We start from the raw sequence: 25881 nt of genomic DNA, 5'->3' as shown, positions 1-25881 counted from the left end.
TGTTAACTTTCTTGTTATTTGGTTTCTACTCAGTGTATTGTCTTGTGACATTGACTGTATTTTTTCCAATTAGAAACATGGTTATATTGAGAAGCTAGAGCAGACACAAAGAGCTTTTTCTGCTCTTCAAGCCGTCACAGAAAAACAAGAGAAAAAAGAAAAAGAAATGCGGGCCCTATTAGAGAAAGAGCTGGAAATGTACCGAGCACAAGATAAGGTTGTAAATTTTCATTTCAGAGATGAACAATGTATATAAACCATTAACTTTTTGTAGAATTAAATGTTAGAATAAAATATTAAGCTATAAAATGTGTTGACAACAGGGTAAATTTAAGGAAAATAAGCATGAAATTTTTTGTTCCAATATTTGTGTAATATGGGATTCTTAACAATTTTCTAGGCAGGTCCACTGAGACGTTCAGAATCAGGAAAAGATGATATCAAAGTTACAGGTACCTTGAGAAAAATTTTGGAGGAAAAAGATACCAAGATTCTACAGCTGGAAACAGATTTAGCCTCGGTAAGTTGGATCACTTTTTATCACCTAATGTCTAATGATTTTATATGAAGACCAATGCAGATTGGTTGTTGGATCAAGTTTTATGTTGTTTTTTTTTTTAAATATGCAAGATGGAGCAAAAATTACTGAAAGAAACGACTTTAAGACAGTTGAATATTGGAGAAATATCATCAGGATTAAAGTAAGTGGCACTAGCATTGACTGCATTTTTTTGTTGTAATTTTATTTTAAGTATATAATAATAGAATTGTTGTCTTTAAAAATAAGGCAATTGGATTAAAATAATTTCTATAAATACTATAAAGATTTTAAAATAAATGTTAATATAGGATTGAGAAATAACTGAAAAATTCAGTTATCAAGTTAACACTTTCAGACATTGAAAAATATACAAATAGGTTAAGATTGCATGATTTTTAAAAATTTTGAATGAATATGTAAAGCCAGAGATTTATGGTTAACTCCTGTTGTTTTAAAATTGTATTGTTCAGAGATTTACGACTGACTCCAGTTGACAAATGCTCTTCTGGTGTGGAAAAACTAATAGATGAAGCTAAGACAGAAAAATTGAAACACATGGAAGAGTTACACCAGTCACAAAGAAATGTGGCTGAATTGGAGGCCAGGTAAGGCATTTTTTGTTTAGTCCTCTATAGTCGGAAATAGCCATTGAAATACTCTTGTAAAGGGGATTCAAATTTGTATCATTTTTAGGATATGGGTAATTTTCATCCTAAAATAGTTGACAGTTTTATTAGATCTATACAAACCATTGCTGAAACTAAAAATAACAATTTTATTACCCTAAAAGCACTATTTTTTAAAGAAAACCCAGTTTCAGAGTAGTATGTAGAGCTTTATTTTATACTTTTTTTTTAAAATAGCAACTTTTGACCTGGAATACAAATATTAGGCTTTGTGAAAGCCTAATGTATTTCATTTCAGTGGAAGGGTTGTGACTTCCCGTCTTTGTTTGTTCTTAAACTAAGCACCCAATCAAAATACTCATTTGAAATTATTCTTTTTCCTAAGTCATAACGTTACTTTACTCAATCGGTTCTTTTGGGATATGCCATGCACATTTTACCTAGATTTTTCAGCAGTGAAAGCTATTAAGTGCTTGGCCGTTTTACTTTGTAAGTAAACATTCCCATAATTGTGTGGTGTGGCAGTTGTAATAAAGTTGTAAACACTATCTACACATTTACACAAGAATTTAGAGCAAAGCCATTCACAATTTAGGGACGGAGTGGTCTAGCGGTAGAGAGCTGGACTGCTAACCCATAAGTCTCAAGTGCGAATCCGGGTTTGAGTCAGCATACCGTCCCTGAGTCCGCCCAACTCTGATGGGTACCTAACTCATGTTAGGAAAGTAAAGGCAGCTGGGCATAGTGCTGACCACACTATCCCTTCATATGCCATGGTCACAGAAACACGTGAACTCTACTTCATTTTCCAAATAGACCCTCTTGTTCCAAAGGGTACTCTCTTTTGCCCTTACTGGGATATTAGTGTTACTATTCTATCTATTATCACATTCAATGACATATTGCTAGAAACTCGTGCGGCGTCAAAACGGCCAATGACAAAACGACCCCGACAAATCGGCCCCGACATAAGTGCCCCGTCAAATTGACCCCGTCAAAAGGGCCAGCGACATATGGACCCCGTCATAAAGGCTCCCGATAAATAGGCTCCCGTCATGTAGGCTCTCGACAAATAGGCTCCCGTTATATAGGCTCCTGACAAAAGGACTCCAGTCAATAAGGCTCCTGACAAATAGGATCCCGCCATTTAGTTTTTCCACACAACGGCCCCCGTCATTACGACTCCCGACAAATAGGCTCCTGTCAATTTGGCTCCAGACAAAAGGACCACTGACAATACCGTTTCTGTAGAGACTAAGTCTCCTGGCAAAACGGTCTCATGGAATATCACACCTGCCATAAATGAGTCGGTTATAAGCTGTTCCAACTCATTGTGTGGGGAGAGGGGTCCATGCCGTACCTTCCTACCTGCAGTATTTTTGTAGGTTATCAAAACAAAGGGCCTTTATCCTGTAAACATCATGTGTATCATACATTTACACTTCTGTGCTTGCATTTAAGCAACAGATCTTTACTGTTGTAAATTAAACATTATCAAAATTTTAGAATTGGTGGAATTTAGCTGTATTGGCTCGATTTGTTTGTGAATTGATGTTTTTTCAAGAAAAAGCAATTTCATTCGGGCATTTTAAAGAGGTTATAATAGTAGTGGAGGTAGGATAAAATGGTTACTTTGATGCCAATAGTGGTCATGCAATTCATTTGTCTGGAGCCAATATGTCGGGAGTCATTTTGTTGGTAGCCAATATGTCGGGAGCCCATTTGTCGGCAGCCAATATGTCATGAGCCCATTTGTCGGGAGCCCATTTGTTGTGAGCCCTTATGTCTGGAGCCAATATGTCGGGAGCCACTTTGTCGGGAGCCTATATGTCGCGAGTCAATATGACAGGAGCCCATTTGACGGTAGCCAATAAGTCCTTTTGACAGGGCTATTTTGACTGGGTCGTTTTGTCGGGGGGTCGATTTGACGGGGTCATATTAACAGGGCCATTTGACGGGGCCGATTGTGTGCAACTTTTTATTGGTGTTTTTTGCTTTTTTCTCCTATTTATGTTTTTTGTACTATTACTAAAAGTCATTGCTAATAAATGTCAAAACTGAACTTAACTTGTTCCAGTTATTCTGTTCCATAAAAACTAATAGAACAAACACTTTTTTTAAAAGTTGTTTATTTTACAGTTAAAATAGCAAATAAATTGGAAGAAATAATGGCATTTTTTCAGTGATGTGGGAGAAAAAATCTTAATTTTTGTTAAAGTAATCTATCAAACGTTTCAAATACTATGTCTCCAGGTTCTATTCAATTTTTATCAAATATGTACAAACCATTTTAGAGTTATTTTGTCAAAAGATTCCCATATGCCACCAACACCAAGGCAACATATTTCAAAAAAATAAATATATTTATGCTTAACAGTGAGTTATAACTTTAAGCCAAATAGGATAGCATTAAGTTTGGAAATTTTAAAAAATTTTGGTAGGGATCACCCGCCCATACCCTTAAGGATAGGTATCACCCTAAAATTTAAATTTATTTATTGATAAACTTAGGAACACCATTATTATGCATATCAATACAAATAACAAAATATAGTTCACCATTTTTGGTAACTTATTTAGGTGCACTGTAATAAAAAAAAACAATTAAGAACTGAAGTTTTGCATTCATAGTAATAACACTAGAGAGTATTTCATTCCATTTTTATTCGATTCTGATTTTTTTTTAATTCTAGTGTTTAATATTAGGGTTCAGGGGTTACTTTAAGATCAAATTTCAAAAATGTTGGTAATATTTTTGTAAAAAAGGATCAATTTTAAGATTGGTAGATTCTGAACATGTATACCAACTTTTAGCTTAATAGCTTTTTAACTTTTGGAAAGAGAGTGCCCGTTATGTCAAAAATGATTTTGAGAAAAATGCAAAAAATAAAAATAGCTCTCTGATTGGCTAAAACTAATGAAAATTTATTAAGTCGCTAAAAAAAAGGTGGTTTAAAGTTGCTAATAATAATGATTATACATTAAAACCAAGCATTATGTGATTAAAGCATTGAAATTATTATCAAAATTCGATAGTTAGTAAAAAAAAATTTATTCATTAAAATTAAGCATTTTAATGTGAACCCAGGGTTTTTAAAAATATGAAATAAGCCATATCTAATTAAAAACTTTTTTAAAATAATTGATGTAAAATTTTCATAAAAGGTTCATTTAGTTCAATACACACACAAAAATAGCGTTTTTAACAATAAATTGGGGGGAAACCTGTCCATAATGACAAATGGTAATTTGGAGAGCTTTAAAATAAGTTATAGTTTAAGTAGCATTTCCCTCACTTTTACATGGTATTCAAATTAAAAATAGAATGTAATATACAAGAGTTGAAAATGTTTATTATATGTAGTAATTCACCCTTTTTCTGTTTTTTTTTAGATTTATGTCATGTTTGTTCATGGTTTTCACTTTGTTTAGAGTCAAACAGCTAGAGAGTCAGCTGGTTGAAAAAGATGCAATTCTGAAAGTGTTTCAAAGGGCTCCATTAGCCATGGCTCGCAGCTCTAGTCTACATGCTCTCTGCCACTCACCCCTCCATTCTCCAAGACCTTCTCTACTTTCTTCTCATGCCTGGGCTGGCAACATAGAATCATCAAGCTATCCAAACTATGCTACCACTAGACATATAAAAACAGGTACAGTTTCAAGCGATCCAAACAATGCATCAGGCATTACCCTAACCTAGGCCACATAGACTTAGAACAGGTTATCTAACTTCTCAGGTATTTTATATTTTGACAACAATTGTACTGAAACAGTTACAGATAAGCCATCCTTAAAAATGGAGTTTGCTGTCGTTAGTTTTTTAATTGTAAACTTTGATCCAGAATATACTTTGTGGTCATTTTTTTTTTGTTACAGTACAGTTCAAGCTGTTTACATTCAGCTAAATAAAATTTGTGCTGCACTTTAGTTTTTCATTCATCTAGTAAAATAAGTGTATATATATATATATATATATATATATATATATATATATATATATATATATATATATATATATATTATAAAATATAATCCTTTTCCAAAGGATAGAATTTCTACCAATATCGCAAACAGATATTAACATTGAAAAATGTACAATGGATTATGGGCCCCTAACCAAAGCCGCAAAGAAGTATCGCGTATCATGAAAGCCCACTACATATCTTTATCTAGCGGCTTCTCGATCTATGGACTCTGTTTTTTTTTTTGCAAAGAAATTTGCCGGCGACAGCATGTTATTGATTGTAGGGGAAATAGAACTCGGACTTGAAGATGGTTAAAATAAAATACGATAATTAATACCTATTTTTAATATATAAATACATTTGGTGACAATTTTAAGACCCCTATTGGGTTCACATCCCCTTGCCCCATCCGCCACAGTTCACTTTGGAGGATCGGTTGAACAGTTACATGTCCCCTATTTGGCTAAGAAAGGGGAGCAACAAGTCACAGAAGTCATTAAAATTTAAAGTTTTGCCTATATTTTACACTACAGTTTGTGTAATTGATTTTGATGTTTGCAGAAGAGCGTGGTATAGTGACTGTAAAATAAATATAATCGTACCGCAGCTATTTTTTTTTTACAAACTAAATATCAAGGCAAACATGCATGAAAATTGAATTCAAAATTTTCTAAAATATTATGGTTGGCTGTGGGCCCCCCAAACGTCATGTCGCCCCCTTTCTTCCCCCCCCCCCCCAACCCCTCCACGGGGGGGGGTCTAGTGGAACTGAGTAAAATACAGCTCATTAATATCTTACCCCAACATTGATATCACACTTCTATGGCGAGCCAGGATTGTTAATATATGTGAGCCCTCACTATATGTGAGCCCTCACTATATGTGAGCCCTCACTATATGTGAGCCCTCACTATATGTGAGCCCTCACTATATGTGAGCCCTCACTATATGTGAGCCCTCACTATATGTGAGCCCTCACTATATGTGAGCCCTCACTATATGTGAGCCCTCACTATATGTGAGCCCTCACTATATGTGAGCCCTCACTATATGTGAGCCCTCACTATATGTGAGCCCTCACTATATGTGAGCCCTCACTATATGTGAGCCCTCACTATATGTGAGCCCTCACTATATGTGAGCCCTCACTATATGTGAGCCCTTACTATATGTGAGCCCTCACTATATGTAAGCCCTCACTATATGTAAGCCCTCACTATATGTGAGCCCTCACTATATGTGAGCCCTCACTATATGTGAGCCCTCACTATATGTGAGCCCTCACTATATGTGAGCCCTCACTATATGTGAGCCCTCACTATATGTAAGCCCTCACTATATGTGAGCCCTCACTATATGTGAGCCCTCACTATATGTGAGCCCTCACTATATGTGAGCCCTCACTATATGTGAGCCCTCACTATATGTGAGCCCTCACTATATGTAAGCCCTCACTCACAGAGTGTCTTCCCAGCATCTCTTTGAAACAAAATAAAATTAATACAGAAAATTTATACTTTTACCAGTGTCAACTAGAACTGGTATTTAACTCTATTTCTGTGGGAACATAACATCTGGAGTACTGTTTCAAAAAGGGAGACGAAATTTCTTTTGTAATTATACCACCTTTTACTTTGATTACTTCCAATTTTTGAGTGACCTCTGATAATCGGAAGTGGTATTTTATCTCTGGTTTCACAAAAACCAGTAATTTGAATACTGTTTCACTTATGGTAAAAGATCTTATTCTCTTGATGCTTTCAAATTTTCAGTGATTTGTGTTGACTGGAAGTAGTATTTTAAGCCATTTCCAATTTCTCAAAAAAAAAATACATGTTTCCTTTTATAAAGTATACGTACTGATTCTCCGCTCTATTATAACAGGTTTTTTGCTTTCCCTTGGTGCACAGTTCTTTTTTCTATGCAATTCTTTTTTTAAATTAAAATTTAAAAAAAAATGTAAATAATGTTTCTATTGTACGGTTGCCACCTTGCTTATTGTTATACTATAAAAATATACGCTTTATTTAGTATATTATTTAGTATTAATATTTTACTAACAGTTTTATACTTTATGTAAGATTAGCAGAAACTGCTGTTTAATGCAAATCTTATGTTTCTATGATAGGCAGTGCTAATTCTGTAGAAGCTGCCTTCAAGCTTTCTATTGAAGAAGAGCTTCTGGCCAAGGTTCAGAGTTTGAATACCGAGGTAAGAGTTGTATGCTAAAGGTTAGGGTTAACCCTATCCCTACTAATTGATAGCATTCGGATTAGGGTTATCTCTAGCCTAGTTACCCGATAGGGTTGGGGTTAACCCTAGCCCGTTTACCTGATAGCTACAAGATTAGGGTTAACTCTAGCTTAATTACCTGATAGCTACAAGATTAGGGTTAACTCTAGCTTAATTACCTGATAGCTACAAGATTAGGGTTAACTCTAGCTTAATTACCTGATAGCTACAAGATTAGGGTTAACTCTAGATTAATTACCTGATAGCTACAAGATTAGGGTTAACTCTAGCTTAATTACCTGATAGCTACAAGATTAGGGTTAACTCTAGCTTAATTACCTGATTATGTGATAGCTACAAGATTAGGGTTAACTCCAAGGTGTAGCGAAGGGTGGGGGGTACATATGTCCCCAGACCCCGTCTCTAGGGGGTGCCAAAATGGGTTTGAAAAAAATTAAAAGCTCATTTTAGCTGCAGTTTTGCATTATAAATATAAAAAATATATGGGGGGGGGGGGGGGGGGGTTAGGGCAAATTGAAAGGTTGTCCCCGGGCACCGGGAAGGGTCACTAACGCCTCTCGGTTAACTCAAGCCTAGTCACCTGATAGCTACAAGATTAGGGTTAACTTTAGCTTTGTTAGCTACCTTAGATTCTGCAACTCATTTGTTGTTTCTTTCTTGTACACAGGTCAAAGGTGAAGATGAAGTTAAGCTGTGGCATGTTTAATAAGACTAGACAATTCTAAAGCTGCACAATACATTAGTCCATTCAATCTGCAACTACACATCAGTCTGGTCATTGATGTTGTGAGCCCAGTCTATGTTGATCTGACTAAAACCACTGAGAGAGGCTTCCTGTCTACCTATGCCTTGGATTACCATTGAGAGAGGCATTATGTCTACCCATGCCTTGGGTTACCATTGAGAGAGGCATTATGTCTACCTATGCCTTGGATTACCATTGAGAGAGGCATTATGTCTACCCATGCCTTGGGTTACCATTGAGAGAGGCATTATGTCTACCCATGTCTTGGGTTACCATTGAGAGAGGCATTATGTCTACCCATGTCTTGGGTTACCATTGAGAGAGGCATTATGTCTACCCATGTCTTGGGTTACCATTGAGAGAGGCATTATGTCTACCCATGTCTTGGGTTACCATTGAGAGAGGCATTATGTCTACCCATGCCTTGGATTACCATTGAGAGAGGCATTATGTCTACCCATGTCTTGGGTTACCATTGAGAGAGGCATTATGTCTACCCATGTCTTGGGTTACCATTGAGAGAGGCATTATGTCTACCCATGTCTTGGGTTACCATTGAGAGAGGCATTATGTCTACCCATGCCTTGAATTACGCTTGCCTTGACTTGCTGTGCTTGATATTTTTTTGTAAATTTCACCATTTTTAAAATGAATAAGTGCTTTCAAGATTTTATTTCAAAATGTTGATAATAAAAAGAAACGCCATTGTACACTCTGAATTGTTCATACTGCTAACCCTAGTATTACTAGTGTTCTAATGTCTATCTAGTATTATTTAATAAAAATGTTTATAAAGTGTGTTAGCATGTTGAAAAGGTTGTTAACATGTTGAAAAAAAAAATACATATTGAAAAAAATTAACATGTCGAAAAGGTTGTTAACATGTTTACTGAAATTTCATATCAAGTCAGCGACTTGAGTTGGCCAACATAACGCCAGACTACTAACAATATGTCCATACTATAAAAAATATCTAGCTGAATGGTAATTTTTTGTTATTTTTCATTTCTTATTTATTACAACTTTGTCATTGAAGTATATCAGATAATGACTTGAGTATGGATAGAGTTATTTTGTTAGCACATAGTCAACCCTACCTGTTACTGGCAAAAATATAAGCGCCAGAAAGACAAAATGTCTGTTAAATGTTCTAAACAATCCTCACATATTTTGTTTGTAATAAACAAGTTAATAAAGTCTAGTGACAATTTTTTTTTCCTTAATTAATTTTTTGTGACCGAACAAAAGGATATTTTTGAAAACTTTCTTCGGCAATATTGTTCTAAATTATGGCAGGAATCGATTGGTAAATGTTTCAAGTCACTAAGTGGTCTGGTTGCCGAGATATAGGTTTTTTTGGCTTTTCCGGGAATTCCAGGAAGGAATTCCGGGAATTGTTTGGCCCACAATCATCCTCGGAACTAGCTTGACATATTTGCTTTTGGAACTAGTCCTCGATATTGCTTCGTTGAGGAGGAGATACGACTTAAAGCTGCGGACACATCCATCCATCCAGAAATAACGAATTAATAATCGCAATTATCAGTAAGGAAATTGCGCTAAAAAAATCAGTCACAAATGTGTTTTTGCATGGAATCTGTCAATAGAGTCCTTTCATATGACGTCCGTTCGTGAATGTCAACATCCGCCATCTCGGTGTACAGATCTACATTCAAAATGGTGATTTGTGGGGTAGGCAGGGGGGGGGGGGTTAGAGGGGTCGTAAACACACCCCCCCCATAGACCCCTCGGTATATATATATATAAAGTATGAGGGGGGGTTCAAATCGCAAGTTTGTCCCCGGGTAAAAATTGGACACCCCCCCTTGAGACGATCCTGGCTACGCCACTGCTGTGCGGTGAAAGGTTGTGATACTCGAAGTGGCAGATCTAAAGGGATTCCTTTATTTCAACGGCCAAGGGTTATATTAAACCAAAATGATAGAGATCGACAGTTAACAGAACGTAGACGCCGTCAATTTTTAGCCAAAATTAATCGCAGTGGTATGAGTGCAGAGTTTCTTCCAGGCATCTCTTCGGGGGCGGCTTTTGCCCCCCCCCCCCCCCCCCCCCCCGAAAATTTTTTACCCCCCCCCCCCCCCCCCCCCCCCCCGAACGAAATGAAATTTATATAATTTATATAGAAAATATATACTTTTAACAGTGTCCGCCCCCCCCCCCCCCCCGAAGAAAGTTTACCGCCCCCCCCCCCCCCCCCCCGAAGATTTCAAGTGCCCCCCCCCCCCCCCCCGCGGAGAAAAAAAGTCTGGAAGAAACACTGTGTGAGTGAAGCAGCGGGCAAATAAGATGAGAATCTGTTCTCGACACTTTGTTTCAGGTAAGGACAGTAAAATAATAATTTTCATTTTAATTACCTATAAAAGATAACTATTAATAAAACAAATATGCTCGACCTTCACAAATACTAATAGTAAAAGACAATGTCAAAAGTAATAATAAGATTTAATAGTAGGCCTAATAATAGTGTTTTAATATCTAGATCTAGAATCTAGCTCTAAACATGGCGTAAACAAAATTCGGACCACAGATCTGGATTTAGGGTGACTGGCTCCGCTGGGTAGACATAGAATCTAGAATCTACTTATTTACTTAAATTTAATTACAAAATTTAGATCTACATTCGATTCAAAATACACCCATAATAAATCAAAAGTAGTCATAATAGTCTAATAAAGCATTAATTTTAATTGTCTCTAAGAACTAAAATCTCGCTCTATAATCTAATCATTTTTTTTAGCAAACGAAATTTTCTGGAATTGAAATAGATTTTATGACTAGACTTAGATCTTAAATCTGCTACTTAAATAGAATTGTAACAAGTTTATACAATCATGTAGTTGATATTATTGTAGTAGAAGGCTTTAATAAATTACTGCCTACCTACTTTGTGTCTTTTTACAGCAATATGTATCTGATACTGGACTGAGTTTAATTAAATTCAAATGCATATCTAGTAATTGGTCTACTAAGTTTATGTAGCCTAGTAGTAGAATCTAGATCATACCAGCCAACAACAAATAACCACATTATTATTATTTGGTTAATGATTAGGCTATTTTTTTTTTAAATCCACTATGTTTATAAAAGAAACAAATCAAGCTAGAAACATTATAAGTAAGATGGTTTAGAGAAATAGCAATGGGCCCAGTATACAATTGATACAATTGCAGGTCTACATAGGGCCTACAGTCTAGTAGTTTACAGTAGGCACCCAGTGTGTAGCTAGTATACTAGTGTGAAGCTTTCCCCTGATAAGCCATGTGTGCTATAAATGACATAACATGACATCGAGGTCAGAGTTTCTTTACCACCCCCCCCCCCCCCCCCCCCCCGAACGAAATGAAATTTATATAATTTATATAGAAAATATATAACCCTAACCCTAACCCTAACCCCGAAGAAAGTTTACCGCCCCCCCCCCCCCCCCCCCGAAAATTTCAAGCGCCCCCCCCCCCCCCGGAGAAAAAAGTCTGGAAGAAACACTGATCGAGGTGAGAAATGTTGAGGGGAGAGCAGTGGGACTTTCCCCTTTGTTCTCCCTGCTGGGCCCTGAGGGTCAAAATTATATAAGAGATACTATCTCTGTGGGGCTGGTGAAATAGATTGCTATTTTATTAATGATACACTGGACGATAGAGCCACGTTGATGTATCTAGACTTTATTCAGCTACCGGAAGACGCATGACCTACCAGGGACATCACTCAAAACAACATTATGAATATAAGACTAATACAAGAAGAGTGAGTTCCCTTGACTTCACAATTCTCAATATATTACATCCCTTTACCCTTAGTAAACAACAACACAGCTCTCAATAGAACAAATGATAGTATCCTAAAATCACCAAATATATTGTAACATGAACATTATATGATTTGAATCATTTTGTAGATTACACCCTTACAAACAAATGCAAAATATGCTACAACATAATTAAAATACAAAACAATGATGTCAAAGTCCTCTTAACCTTTAAAATCATAGGTCTAACTTATCTGGGACTTTGATTGTCCTGTTTGACCTTCTCAGTGGCTTTTGATTTGGTGACTCAAGATTCTGACCATCTGGACTCTCTAGCTCAGGAAGTCTAGGATCTAAATCATTAATTCCAGAATTTACATTTTCTGACTCTAGACTACCTGGTTCACTCATATCAACAGAACTTGGTTGTGGAACAAACTGAGTTGGTGTGAACTGTTCAGATTTGGTGGGATTGATAGATTCACACTTCTTATCTGCACAAGTTATTTTTAACTGGTCTGCATGTCTATAAGACACAGGTCCTGTACATTGAACAATTTGACCTGGTATACATTTTTCCCCTCTCCCATAATTTCTCAGATACACATTATCATTAACTCCAAATTCTCTCTCAATGGATGTTTTGTCATGATTTACTTTTTGTGTATGTTGATGTTGGGAAACAGACCTTTGAACAGTTGGATGTAGTAGGTCAAGGTGAGTTTTAATTTTCCTAGCACACAACAATTCGCATGGTGCAACAACTGTTGTTATATGAGGAGTTTATCAAGCACTCATCTTTTTGTGTTTCTCTTTTAACATCATTCACATTTATTGTGATAGATTGACGAGGAGCCACATTGGTGTTAACAGCCTTTATTTACAGACAGCCATGATGCAAAGAGGAAGGAAGTGGCGAGAGACAACTATTTATAGATAACAACATGTAAGGGACATCACTCAAGATAACAATATAAATATAATACTAATACAGAAGAGTGAGTTCCCTTGACCTCACAATTATCTCAATCTATTACATCCCTTTACCCTTAGAACACAATAACACATCTCTCAATAGAACAATTGATAGTATCCTAAAATCACCAATTATATTGTAACATGAACATTATGGTAGATTACATCCTTACAAACAATGCACAATATGCCACAACATAATCAAGATACAAAACAATGATGTCAAAGTCCTCTTGACCTTTAAAATCATAGGTCTAACTTATTTGGGACTTTGATTGTCCTGCTTGACCTTCTCAGTAGCTTTTGATTTGGTGACTCAATATTCTGACCATTTGGATTCTCTATCTCAGGAGGTCTAGGATTTAAATCATTAACTCCAGAATTTACATTTTCTGACTCCAGACAACTTGGTTCACTCATATCAACAGAACTTGGTTGTGGAACAAACTGAGTTGGTGTGAACTATTCAGATTTGGTGGGATTGACAGATTCACACTTATTATCTGCACAAGTTATTTTTAACTTTATAAGGCACAGGTCCTGTACATTGAACAATTTGACCTGGTATCCATTTTTCCTTTCTCCCATAATTTCTTAGATACACATTCTTATTAACACCAAATTCTCTTTCAATGCATGAGTTGTCATGATTTAATGGACCTATTTTTGAATTGGCATCTGAAAGTATTAAATGGCAAAAAATCCCTTTTTTTTTTCTTTTGATGTTACCCTTTTAGTTTCTGTAAGTGCTAATGATGTTAGCAAAGTTGTTTGATGATCACATTCCTTCTTACTAATGTATTCTCTTTAAAACATTTGAAATTGCCATATCACCATAATCATTTATTAAGTTACAAATACTTTGTTTAGGCAACTCTGACTGATAATGGACTGCATCTTCTCCATCTTTTATATTATCTTCACAAGGGGTTTTAATTTCTTATTTTATATGGCCTTAAGTCATCATTCACAGACTCTTCAGGCCAACCATTCATACAGTACTCATATACTTTTATTAAGCACTCATCTTTTTGTGTTTCTCTTTTAATATCATTCACATTTATATTGGAGTTATCCATGATAGTGAAGAGAACAAATACATCTTCTGGTACATAGCTCAGGCTCTGGTTTTTTAAAGGTAATCTACTAAGACTATCTGCACTATTCTCAGATCCAGGTTTGTATTTCAATTCATAATTGTATGCAGTTAGTGTGATAGCCCATCTTTGAATTCTTGGAGAGGCATGCTCAGGTAGGGTTTTGTTTTCTCCAAATAAACCTAGCAATGGTTTATGATCTGTAAAGATGGTGAACTTCCTACCAAACAGAAACTTATGAAATTTCTTAACACCAAAAATGATGCCTAAGCCTTCCCTATCTAACTGAGAATAATTTTTCTCAGCCTGGTTCAAAGATCTACTGGCAAAAGCAATGGGTCTGTCACCCTTCTCATCCATGTGGGACAAGACTGCTCCTACACCATCTGGTGAAGCATCACATGTTAATATAAGTCTTTTCCCTGGGTCATAGTGAGTTAGTAAGGTGTCAGAAGACAAAGCCTCTTTTGCTGTATTAAAAGCAGTATCTTGTTGTTTACCCCAGTGCCAAGTTGCATTTTTCTGTAGCAGCTTGTACAGTGGTGATAGTTTACCAGACAGATTTCCTATGAACTTTGCATAGTAATTTATTAAGCCCAAAAAAGCTCTTAGTTGTTGGGTATTTTCAGGTTTGGGTGCTTCTTTAATGGCTTTTGTTTTCTCAGGTTGAGGTCTGATACCTTGTTTGCTCAATATATAACCAAGAAAACTAATTTCTGTCAGCATGAATTGACATTTATCTTTGTTTATCTTTAAACCTTTTTCACCAACAATTTTCAATACTTTATCAAGTGTTTTAAGATGTTCAGTGTCATTCTTACCAGTTATGTACACATTATCAAAGTACACACAAACATTTGGAATGTCCTTAAAAATACTGTCCATGACAGCTTGGAAAATTCCAGGGCTAGATGATATGCCAAAACATAGTCTTTCATATTGGTAGAGTCCTTTATGTGTGTTTATTGTCGTATAGACTTTTGAATCTGGATGCAGTTCTAGTTGAGTGTAAGCATGACTAAAGTCTAATTCAGTGAATTTGTCTCCTCCTGCCAAATTCAAAGAGATTTCCTCAATGTTAGGTATAGGGTACCTATTTAGCTCTATTTGCTTATTCAGTGTAGTTTTATAATCTCCACAAATTCTTATAGAACCATCCTTCTTTAACACTGGCACAATGGGCGACGCCCAATCGGAATAGTCTACCTTCTTTATGATGCCATTAGATTCCAATCTACTTAGCTCATTTTCAATTTTATTCCTCATTGCATAAGGTGGAACTCTAGCTTTGCAGTATCTTGGATTTGTGTCTTTAATGCTTAACTTCACTGTTCTATCATTTAGTAATCCAGAGTTACCAAAAACACATTTATTTTCAGATATAACTCTATCTAGTGAAGTAAGACTAGATTCTTTTACATTCTTCAATGAACAAATACTCTCCCAATTTAACTTAAGATCACTTAACCAGTTCCTACCTAGTAATGGTGGTCCATTTCCTTCAACCACAAGAAGAGGAAGTTTAACACTTTGACCATTATAACTTACATGAACCATACACTCTCCTATTACCGGAACATTGTCACCAGTGTATGTTGTTAGACACTTGTGACACGGCTGTAGAGACACTGATCCTCCTGTGACAGCGTCAAAATCTTTCTTTGTTATGACTGTTAGAGATGCTCCAGTGTCAAGTTGGAAGCTGATGCTCTTACCGTTGATATAAACTGGTACATTGATGGGAGCATGACTTATTGATTTCACAGAGAATAGGTTGAAATCCGGCTGCGAATCAGTTTGAGCATTTTCACAGGTAGAGTGTGTAATAGATTGAGATAATTGTGAGGTCAAGGGAACTCACTCTTCTGTATTAGTATTATATTTATATTGTTATCTTGAGTGATGTCCCTTACATGTTGTTATCTATAAATAGTTGTCTCTCGCCACTTCCTTCCTTTTTGCATCATGGCTGTCTGTAAATAAAGGCTGTTAACACCAATGTGGCTCCTCGTCAATCTATCACATTTTGGCGACGAGGATAAAAATCTACTAGAAAGAGCACCTACTTACGCAAAAAAGAGGTTTGCTAGAGCTTATTAGCTAAGTATTTCTAGAATAATGGCGCTGTATGGCCAAATAAAAGAATTTGATGCGAATGATGAAATCATTCAAGATTACCTAGATAGGTTAAGCTTTTACCTAGAAGCTAACAACGTGACGATAGAAGCCAAAAAGAGAGCTGTTTTGTTAACAGTCATAGGGCCTCAACAATTTAGGCTACTAAAGGACTTATGCGCACCAGCTAGTCTAACTACCAAGAGCTTTAACGAGCTGAGCAAATTGCTAACAGACCACCATGCGCCTGTACCATCAAAGTTTCTATGTAGAGCTAGATTTGACAGTAGGACTCGTCAACCAAACGAGTCAATATCAGAATATGTTGCTGCTTTACGTCATTTAAGTAGATTTTGTGAATTCGGAGACACGCTGTCTGACAGATTATGTGAAAAGTTTGTGACAGGTGTAAACAGCCCTGATATTCAAAGAAAGTTGCTGCTCGAGTCAGATCTAAAATTGGAAAAAGCAATACAACTTGCAATGTCATTCCAGCAGTCATCTGATGCGGCGAGATCTTTAGCACCTTCAGAGATCCATGCAGTAAACAGCAGGTTAGTCAATAAACATCAACCCCATCAGAGCATTTCAACTTATGCTAAACAGCCTGCTCGTTCAAATCCTAGATCTAAATCTAGTAATAATTATCAAAAATGTCATCGATGCAAAGGTCCCCATGCATCTCATCGGTGCAAGTTCAAGTCTGCAACTTGTTATAAGTGCAGTAAGCAAGGTCACATTGCCAAGGCCTGCTTTGCAAAGTCTTCGTCTGTTGCTAAATCTAGCCAGTCAAGACAGTACCGCAACCAAAGGCAGCACTATGTTAACTCTCACCAAGACTACCTAACCCAACCAATGAACCACTCTACCTGTGAAAATGCTCAAACTGATTCGCAGCCGGATTTCAACCTGTTCTCTGTGAAATCAATAAGTCATGCTCCCATCAATGTACCAGTTTATATCAACGGTAAGAGCATCAGCTTCCAACTTGACACCGGAGCATCTCTAACAGTCATAACAAAGAAAGATTTTGACGCTGTCACAGGAGGATCAGTGCCTCTACAGCCATGTCACAAGTGTCTAACAACATACACTGGTGACAATGTTCCGGTAATAGGAGAGTGTATGGTTCATGTAAGTTATAATGGTCAAAGTGTTAAACTTCCTCTTCTTGTGGTTGAAGGAAATGGACCACCATTACTAGGTAGGAACTGGTTAAGTGATCTTAAGTTAAATTGGGAGAGTATTTGTTCATTGAAGAATGTAAAAGAATCTAGTCTTACTTCACTAGATAAAGTTATATCTGAAAATAAATGTGTTTTTGGTAATCCTGGATTACTAAATGATAGAACAGTGAAGTTAAGCATTAAAGACACAAATCCAAGATACTGCAAAGCTAGAGTTCCACCTTATGCAATGAGGAATAAAATTGAAAATGAGCTAAGTAGATTGGAATCTAATGGCATCATAAAGAAGGTAGACTATTCCGATTGGGCAACGCCCATTGTGCCAGTGTTAAAGAAGGATGGTTCTATAAGAATTTGTGGAGATTATAAAACTACACTGAATAAGCAAATAGAGCTAAATAGGTACCCTATACCTAACATTGAGGAAATCTCTTTGAATTTGGCAGGAGGAGACAAATTCACTGAATTAGACTTTAGTCATGCTTACACTCAACTAGAACTGCATCCAGATTCAAAAGTCTATACGACAATAAACACACATAAAGGACTCTACCAATATGAAAGACTATGTTTTGGCATATCATCTAGCCCTGGAATTTTCCAAGCTGTCATGGACAGTATTTTTAAGGATATTCCAAATGTTTGTGTGTACTTTGACAATGTGTACATAACTGGTAAGAATGACACTGAACATCTTAAAACACTTGATAAAGTATTGAAAATTGTTGGTGAAAAAGGTTTAAAGATAAACAAAGATAAATGTCAATTCATGTTGACAGAAATTAGTTTTCTTGGTTATATATTGAGCAAACAAGGCATCAGACCTCAACCTGAGAAAACAAAAGCCATTAAAGAAGCACCCAAACCTGAAAATACCCAACAACTAAGAGCTTTTTTGGGCTTGATAAATTACTATGCAAAGTTCATAGGGAATCTGTCTGGTAAACTATCACCACTGTACAAGCTGCTACAGAAAAATGCAACTTGGCACTGGGGTAAACAACAAGAAGCTGCTTTTAATACAGCAAAAGAGGCTTTGTCTTCTGACACCTTACTAACTAACTATGACCCAGGGAAAAAGACTTATATTAACATGTGATGCTTCACCAGATGGTGTAGGAGCAGTCTTGTCCCACATGGATGAGAAGGTGACAGACCCATTACTTTTGCCAGTAGATCTTTGAACCAGGCTGAGAAAAATTATTCTCAGTTAGATAGGGAAGGCTTAGGCATCATTTTTGGTGTTAAGAAATTTCATAAGTTTCTGTTTGGTAGGAAGTTCACCATCTTTACAGATCATAAACCATTGCTAGGTTTATTTGGAGAAAACAAAACCCTACCTGAGCATGCCTCACCAAGAATTCAAAGATGGGCTATCACACTAACTGCATACAATTATGAATTGAAATACAAACCTGGATCTGAGAATAGTGCAGATAGTCTTAGTAGATTACCTTTAAAAAACCAGAGCCTGAGCTATGTACCAGAAGATGTATTTGTTCTCTTCACTATCATGGATAACTCCAATATAAATGTGAATGATATTAAAGAGAAACACAAAAAGATGAGTGCTTAATAAAAGTATATGAGCACTGTATGAATGGTTGGCCTGGAGAGTCTGTGAATGATGACTTAAGGCCATATAAAATAAGAAATTAAAAACCTTTGTGAAGATAATATAAAAGATGGAGAAGATGCAGTCCATTATCAGTCAGAGTTGCCTAAACAAAGTATTTGTAACTTAATAAATGAGTATGGTGTTATGGCAATTTCAAATGTTTTAAAGAAAATACATTAGTAAGAAGGAATGTGATCATCAAACAACTTTGCTAACATCATTAGCACTTACAGAAACTAAAAGGGTAACATCAAAAGAAGAAAAAGATTTTTGCCATTTAATACACCCATTTCAAATACTAGATCACAGTTGCAAAGTGATATGGTCCAGAATATTACTCATAAACAGTATTTTTGGTTACAAAAAGTGCACTATCAGATTACCTGAGAAAATTGATCAATCAAAGAAATCTATGTCAGTTAAGGATCTGAATAACAGCATAATACTTCCAGATGCCAATTCAAAAATAGTTCCATTAAATCATGGCAATAATGCATTGAAAGAGAATTTGGTGTTAATGAGAAGGTGTATCTAAGAAACTATGGGAGAAAGGAAAAATGGATACCAGGTCAAATTGTTCAATGTACAGGACCTGTGCCTTATAAAGTTAAAAATAACTTGTGCAGATAATAAGTGTGAATCTGTCAATCCCACCAAATCTGATCAGTTCACACCAACTCAGTTTGTTCCACAACCAAGTTCTGTTGATATGAGTGAACCAAGTTGTCTGGAGTCAGAAAATGTAAATTCTGGAGTTAATGATTTAAATCCTAGACCTCCTGAGATAGAGAATCCAGATGGTCAGAATCTTGAGTCACCAAATCAAAAGCCACTGAGAAGGTCAAACAGGACAATCAAAGTCCCAAATAAGTTAGACCTATGATTTTAAAGGTCAAAAGGACTTTGACATTATTGTTTTGTATTTTAATTATGTTGTAGCATATTGTGCATTGTTTGTAAGGATGTAATCTACCATAGTGTTCATGTTACAATATAATTGGTGATTTTAGGATACTATCAATTGTTCTATTGAGAGATGTGTTCTTGTGTTCTAAGGGTAAAGGGATGTAATAGATTGAGATAATTGTGAGGTCAAGGGAACTCACTCTTCTGTATTAGTATTATATTTATATTGTTATCTTGAGTGATGTCCCTTACATGTTGTTATCTATAAATAGTTGTCTCTCGCCACTTCCTTCCTTTTTGCATCATGGCTGTCTGTAAATAAAGGCTGTTAACACCAATGTGGCTCCTCGTCAATCTATCACAGAGTGGTTCATTGGTTGGGTTAGGTAGTCTTGGTGAGAGTTAACATAGTGCTGCTTTTGGTTGCGGTACTGTCTTGACTGGCTAGATTTAGCAACAGACGAAGACTTTGCAAAGCAGGCCTTGGCAATGTGACCTTGCTTACTGCACTTATAACAAGTTGCAGACTTGAACTTGCACCGATGAGATGCATGGGGACCTTTGCATCGATGACATTTTTGATAATTATTACTAGATTTAGATCTAGGATTTGAACGAGCAGGCTGTTTAGCATAAGTTGGAATGCTCTGACGGGGTTGATGTTTATTGACTAACCTGCTGTTTACTGCATGGATCCCTGAAGGCGTAAGAGATTTCGCCGCATCTGATGACTGCTGGATTGAAGTTGCAAGTTGTATTGCTTTTTCTAATGTTAGATCTGACTCGAGCAGCAACTTTCTTTGAATATCAGGGCTGTTTACACCTGTCACAAACTTTTCACATAGTCTGTCAGACAGCGTTTCTCCAAATTCACAGAATCTACTTAAATGACGTAAAGCAGCAACATATTCTGATATTGACTCGTTTGGTTGACGAGTCCTACTGTCAAATCTAGCTCGACATAGAAACTTTGATGGTACAGGCGCATGGTGGTCTGTTAGCAATTTACTCAGCTCGTTAAAGCTCTTGGTAGTTAGACTAGCTGGTGCGCATAAGTCTTTTAGTAGCCTAAATTGTTGAGGCCCTATGACTGTTAACAAAATAGCTCTCTTTTTGGCTTCTATCGTCACGTCGTTAGCTTCTAGGTAAAAGCTTAACCTCTCTAGGTAATCTTGAATGATTTCATCATTCGCATCAAATTCTTTTATTTTGCCATACAGCGCCATAATTCTAGAAATAATTAGCTAATAAGCTCTAGCAAACCTCTTTTTTGCGTAAGTAGGTGCTCTTTCTAGTAGATGTTCATCCTTCGTCGCCAAAATGTGATAGATTGACGAGGAGCCACATTGGTGTTAACAGCCTTTATTTACAGACAGCCATGATGCAAAGAGGAAGGAAGTTGCGAGAGACAACTATTTATAGATAACAACATGTAAGGGACATCACTCAAGATAACAATATAAATATAATACTAATACAGAAGAGTGAGTTCCCTTGACCTCACAATTATCTCAATCTATTACATTTATATTGGAGTTATCCATGATAGTGAAAAGAACAAATACATCTTCTTTTACATAACTAAGGCTTTGGTTTTTTTAAAGGTAAACGACTAAGACTATCTGCACTATTCTCAGATCCAGGTTTGTATTTCAATTCATAATTGTATGCGGCTAGTGTGATAGCCCATCTTTGAATCCTTGGTGAGGCATGCTCAGGCGATTAAAAGATGAAAAAAAGTCACAGGAAAAAAAAAACACAGGAAAAAAAAAACACAGAAAAAAGTCACAGGAAAAAAGTCACAGGAAAAAAGTCACAGGAAAAAAAGTCACAAAAATATATATTTGCATGATATGTGTTAATACTTTTATGTATTAAATATTTAGAGAGTGCAAATTAACTTAGGATTAATTAAATGTAGTGTAATGTGTTTAAGCTGTATACGCATAGGAATTTTTATAATTCATCTAAAAATATTTATTATGAAGTATGTAGATTGTAATTATTTTAAACTTAAGATTAGTAGCATTCAATAGAATGCTCCAAAGTCCACGTTTTTCATCGCGTGTTTTTTTAAATACCAATATTAAATTACCGTGAAATGGTAAGTTCATTTGACTTGCTGCCCTCAACTCATGGCAACAATAGTTATGTTTAGTTCAACCACCTTTACTGCCCACATTTATCACGCTCATTACATAACAAAACTTAGGATCAAAACAGAAAGCCGACAAGGTTCAAAGGCTGTCATTGACACATGACGTCAACAACACAAAATATGTTCGGACAATGCCTACTGAGGAGAGACCGACCAGAGAATAGCCTACGGCAAAATGTGCCTAAATTTGTTTTTTAATTAACTTTTCTACCGCATATTTAACTAAATACGTAACAAAAGTTGAGATTGTTGTGTTAATTATCTTAGAGTATTTTTAATTACAATTGTTATAAATCATAATGCTTTTAACGTCTATAAATAATATATGCTATCAAAAAATACAACCAACAACAACAAACATACAAAATTTTACAATACTTAACAAATTAATAAAAATATTTCTAAAAAGGTTTTTGTGACTTTTTTTCCTAGCAAAAACTGTGACTTTTTTTCTGTGTTTTTTTTTCCTGTGACTTTTTTTCCGTTCACCGCTCAGGCAGGGGTTTGTTTTCCCCAAATAAATTTGTGGGGACTATAAAGCTACACTGAATAAGCAACTAGAGCTAAATAGGTACCCTATTCCTAACATTGAGGAAATTTCTTTGAATTTAGCAGGAGGAGACAAATTCACTGAATTAGACTTTAGTCATGCTTACACTCAACTAGAACGGCATCCAGATTCAAAAGTCTATACGACAATAAACACAAATAAAGGACTCTACCAATATGAAAGACTATGTTTTGGTATATCATCCAGCCCTGGAATTTTCCAGGCTGTCATGGACAGTATTTTTCAGGACATTCCAAATGTTTGTGTTTACTTTGACAATGTGTACATAACTGGTAAGAATGACACTGAACATCTTAAAACACTTGATAGGGCTAGGAGTAGCTTAGATAAATTGTTGTTTTGGATAGGCCCTTTTTGGAACCATATGTGTTTAGTTTTTGTGTAGTGTAGGGATTGTTTGCTGTTAAAACACCCAGTCAGGTTGGCGGAGAGACGTGTCTTGGTGAGCCTCCATTGTGCTAGGCGGGACAAGGCGCGGTGTGTGGCGCGTGATCTGGTGTGTTAGGCAGACCTATCAGCGAAAGGCCTACAGCGAACACCTCTTGACCCACAAAGAGGGCTACTGGACACCCGCCCCACAGGTGTGTCGAGTCGGACACACGATCATTGGAGGCGGGCAACAGCACGAGAGCCAGTGGTGCAAGGCGGTTGCGTCACCACCTGGCCCAACCAAGCGGACGCTCCCTACCAACGAAAGGCCTACGGCGTCAATTCCTTGACCCACAAAGAGGGCAACTTGACATCCGCCCCGCAGGTGTGTCGAAGCGGAGGCACGATTATTGGGGGCGGGTAACAGTCGGAGAGCCAGTGGTGCGAGGCGGTTGCGTCATCTCCGGACCAAAAAAAACGGACGCTGCCCCTGTGGGCCTATGGTGTGACGCAAGACCAGAATGCGTGTGTACAGATGAGTCGTTGCTACAACGTGTGTTTAGTGGACGCAGTGTGTGATACGGACAGCCGTCCAGCGGATCTTGCTTTACGAGCAAGTCGGGGCACCTGTGCCTCGCCCCACCGGTCAGCACGGCGCTAGCTTCACCATCACCCAGATAGGGGATGCTACTCTATATGAAAAGAGGGGTGGACAATCTTTGTTACTCCCTGATGTATATTTTTTGTATATTTATTTGAATGGCTTACAGGGACTGTAAGTTTTTAAAAAGGGGTGAATGTGAGCTGGTGAATGGATTATTTATTTTGTATTATTCTATTGTGTGCGAATCTGTGAGTGGATGGTCCACTGGACAGCGGCTACGGGGTTCCCCTTCCGCCCGAAGCGGTCAGTATATAAACTGACCACTCGGATAGTTTCTTTCTTTTTGACCGCAAGAATGTAGGTCAAGTCAGTTGTCTGTGGTGGCACTTCGTGCGTTGGAGGCTAAGGTTAAGGTATTAACCAGTCTGGGTTTAGCCGGGCTTGAACTGACCGGACAGTAGTTAGATAAGCCAGGGAAGGGTAGATGGATTTTAGTGATTCCCCCCCCCCCCCCCCCAGCAGGGCTTACAGTATTACTAACAGTATTTTTATTTAGAAATTTCGGCCACATTTTTATATTATCCACAAAACTGTCAATAACAGTATAAGGATCTTCAATTCCTAAGAGTTCAAGTTTTTTAACGTATTTTTCTTTACATACAGTGAACGCATCCAACGCTGGTGAACAGCTGATTGTGTTTACGCCCGGTGTACACGTGATTTAGGTCACATGTTTGCAAGGACTCTATACATTTATTTATTAAGGATTCAGAAAGTACTAATCAACAAAATATGTTTAATTTCGGAAGATTTAATGTAAGCATTTTAGATATAGATCTATATTCTATGTGCGTAGGTTGTAGGCCTATTCGAAATAATAATTAATAATAATGTAAGCCTTGATAGGGAGTGAGTATACTACGTCCCTAGGCTTCTGTAAATAAACTATCCGGTCAGTGCAAGTCCGGCTGAACCCAGACTTGTTAAAATCCTGGGTGTTGGGAAATAGCGAGGCGGGAAAATGCGAGAAGATAATGCGAGACATACCTGCGGAATTAAGGGTAAATAGCGAGACACCTTTAGCGAAAAAAAAATTTCATGCTTTTTTCATCTTTATTTATTTAAATTATTTTTGTTTTGTTTTAAAATAAACAAGCATGTAGCCATACCCTTTAACACGAGTGTTGTATCTTGTTATTTTTTACCTAGATTTTATTATATATAATACTGTCATCGCCCGCTCTCGTTAGCGAGAGGAAAATCCCGTCTCAGTCGACATTAATTTTAAAAATCTAGCCCGCTCATGTTTTTACAAACGTGAGCGGGGTCATTGTGAACTGGTATAATCTTGTCACCAAGAGAGATATTCTGCAACATGTATTTATGGATTGTTGTACTTGCAAAAAGTGTAAAAGTATAAACAATTCTAAAAAGTGTTATTTTTTTTATTAAGTAATTTTAATTACAAACAAAATTTGCAAACAAAATCTTCTGAAACAGTCCTAGCACTACTCAAACACACCTCGTGACATCATCTTTCACACATAGTACATCCAACCCAGTTCATTAGACTCCCATTATATCTGTGCTAACACCTGGGGCGGAACTACAGTGCCGCCAGACCCCGCAATACGGGTGGGGGGGGGGGGCAGGCCGTTTAGGAGCCCACGGTTGACCATAATTAATATTTTTAAAAATTTTGAATTTAATTTCGTGCATTTTTGCCTTGATATTTGGTTTGTAAAAGAAAAACACTGTAGCTGCGGTACGATTATCTTTATTTCACAGTCACTATACCACGCTGTTCCGCAAAAAATTAAAATCCATTACAAAAACTACAGTATAAAACTCATCAAATTTGAATGACTTCTTTGACTCGTAGACCCCCTTTGATGCACAAATAGAGGACACGTAACTGTTAGACCGATCCTCCAAAGTGTACTGTGGCGAATGGGGGAGGGGATGGGAATCAAAGAAGGGGCTCAAAAATTGTCGTCAATTTTTTATATATTTAAAAAAAGTTATTTATAGTTGTATTTTTTAAGCGTCCGAGTTCTATTTCCCTACAATCAAACACACGCTGTCGCCGGCAAAATTCTTTTTAAAAAAAACAACAACGTCCATAGCACGAGAAGCCGCTACACATCAAGTGGGCTTTCATCATGCGCGGTTCTTCTTTGCGGCATTGGTTAGGGACCCGAAATCCGTTGTACATTTTTCAATGTTAATATGTGTTTGTGATAGTGGTTGAATTTGTATCCTGTACTATCTTGTATCCTACATATAATACAAAATAATATAATACTAGAAACTTCAGTTTTATATACGTTTACTTGTTTTTGCTTTTACTAGAAATTAAATATCATAGTAAACTTTTAAGGCCTATAC

The 25881-nt window shown here is 36.8% G+C and overlaps 1 protein-coding gene across 2 annotated transcripts in view; it reads left to right on the top strand.

Annotated features, from left to right (window-relative positions):
* The window catches only part of LOC131953700 (angiomotin-like protein 1), a 29261-nt gene extending 19934 nt beyond the window's left edge, over positions 1 to 9327 (top strand). For both annotated transcript variants that reach the window (XM_059317020.1, XM_059317021.1), the window contains exons 8-14: positions 74 to 217; positions 401 to 520; positions 631 to 701; positions 1012 to 1146; positions 4600 to 4817; positions 7261 to 7343; positions 8053 to 9327. In XM_059317020.1, the coding sequence (XP_059173003.1) occupies positions 74 to 217; positions 401 to 520; positions 631 to 701; positions 1012 to 1146; positions 4600 to 4817; positions 7261 to 7343; positions 8053 to 8091 (810 nt within the window). In that variant the 3' untranslated portion in view covers positions 8092 to 9327. The remainder of the gene's footprint in view (positions 1 to 73; positions 218 to 400; positions 521 to 630; positions 702 to 1011; positions 1147 to 4599; positions 4818 to 7260; positions 7344 to 8052) is intronic.
* Positions 9328 to 25881: the final 16554 nt, after the last annotated feature.

The sequence above is a fragment of the Physella acuta genome, unplaced genomic scaffold (genome assembly GCF_028476545.2).
Source record: "Physella acuta isolate Inbredline_101_S28 unplaced genomic scaffold, ASM2847654v3 ptg000941l, whole genome shotgun sequence".
NCBI classification, from domain to species: domain Eukaryota; kingdom Metazoa; phylum Mollusca; class Gastropoda; family Physidae; genus Physella; species Physella acuta.
Note: the sequence above shows the minus strand (reverse complement) of the source record. Positions and strands in the feature narration are given on the sequence as shown.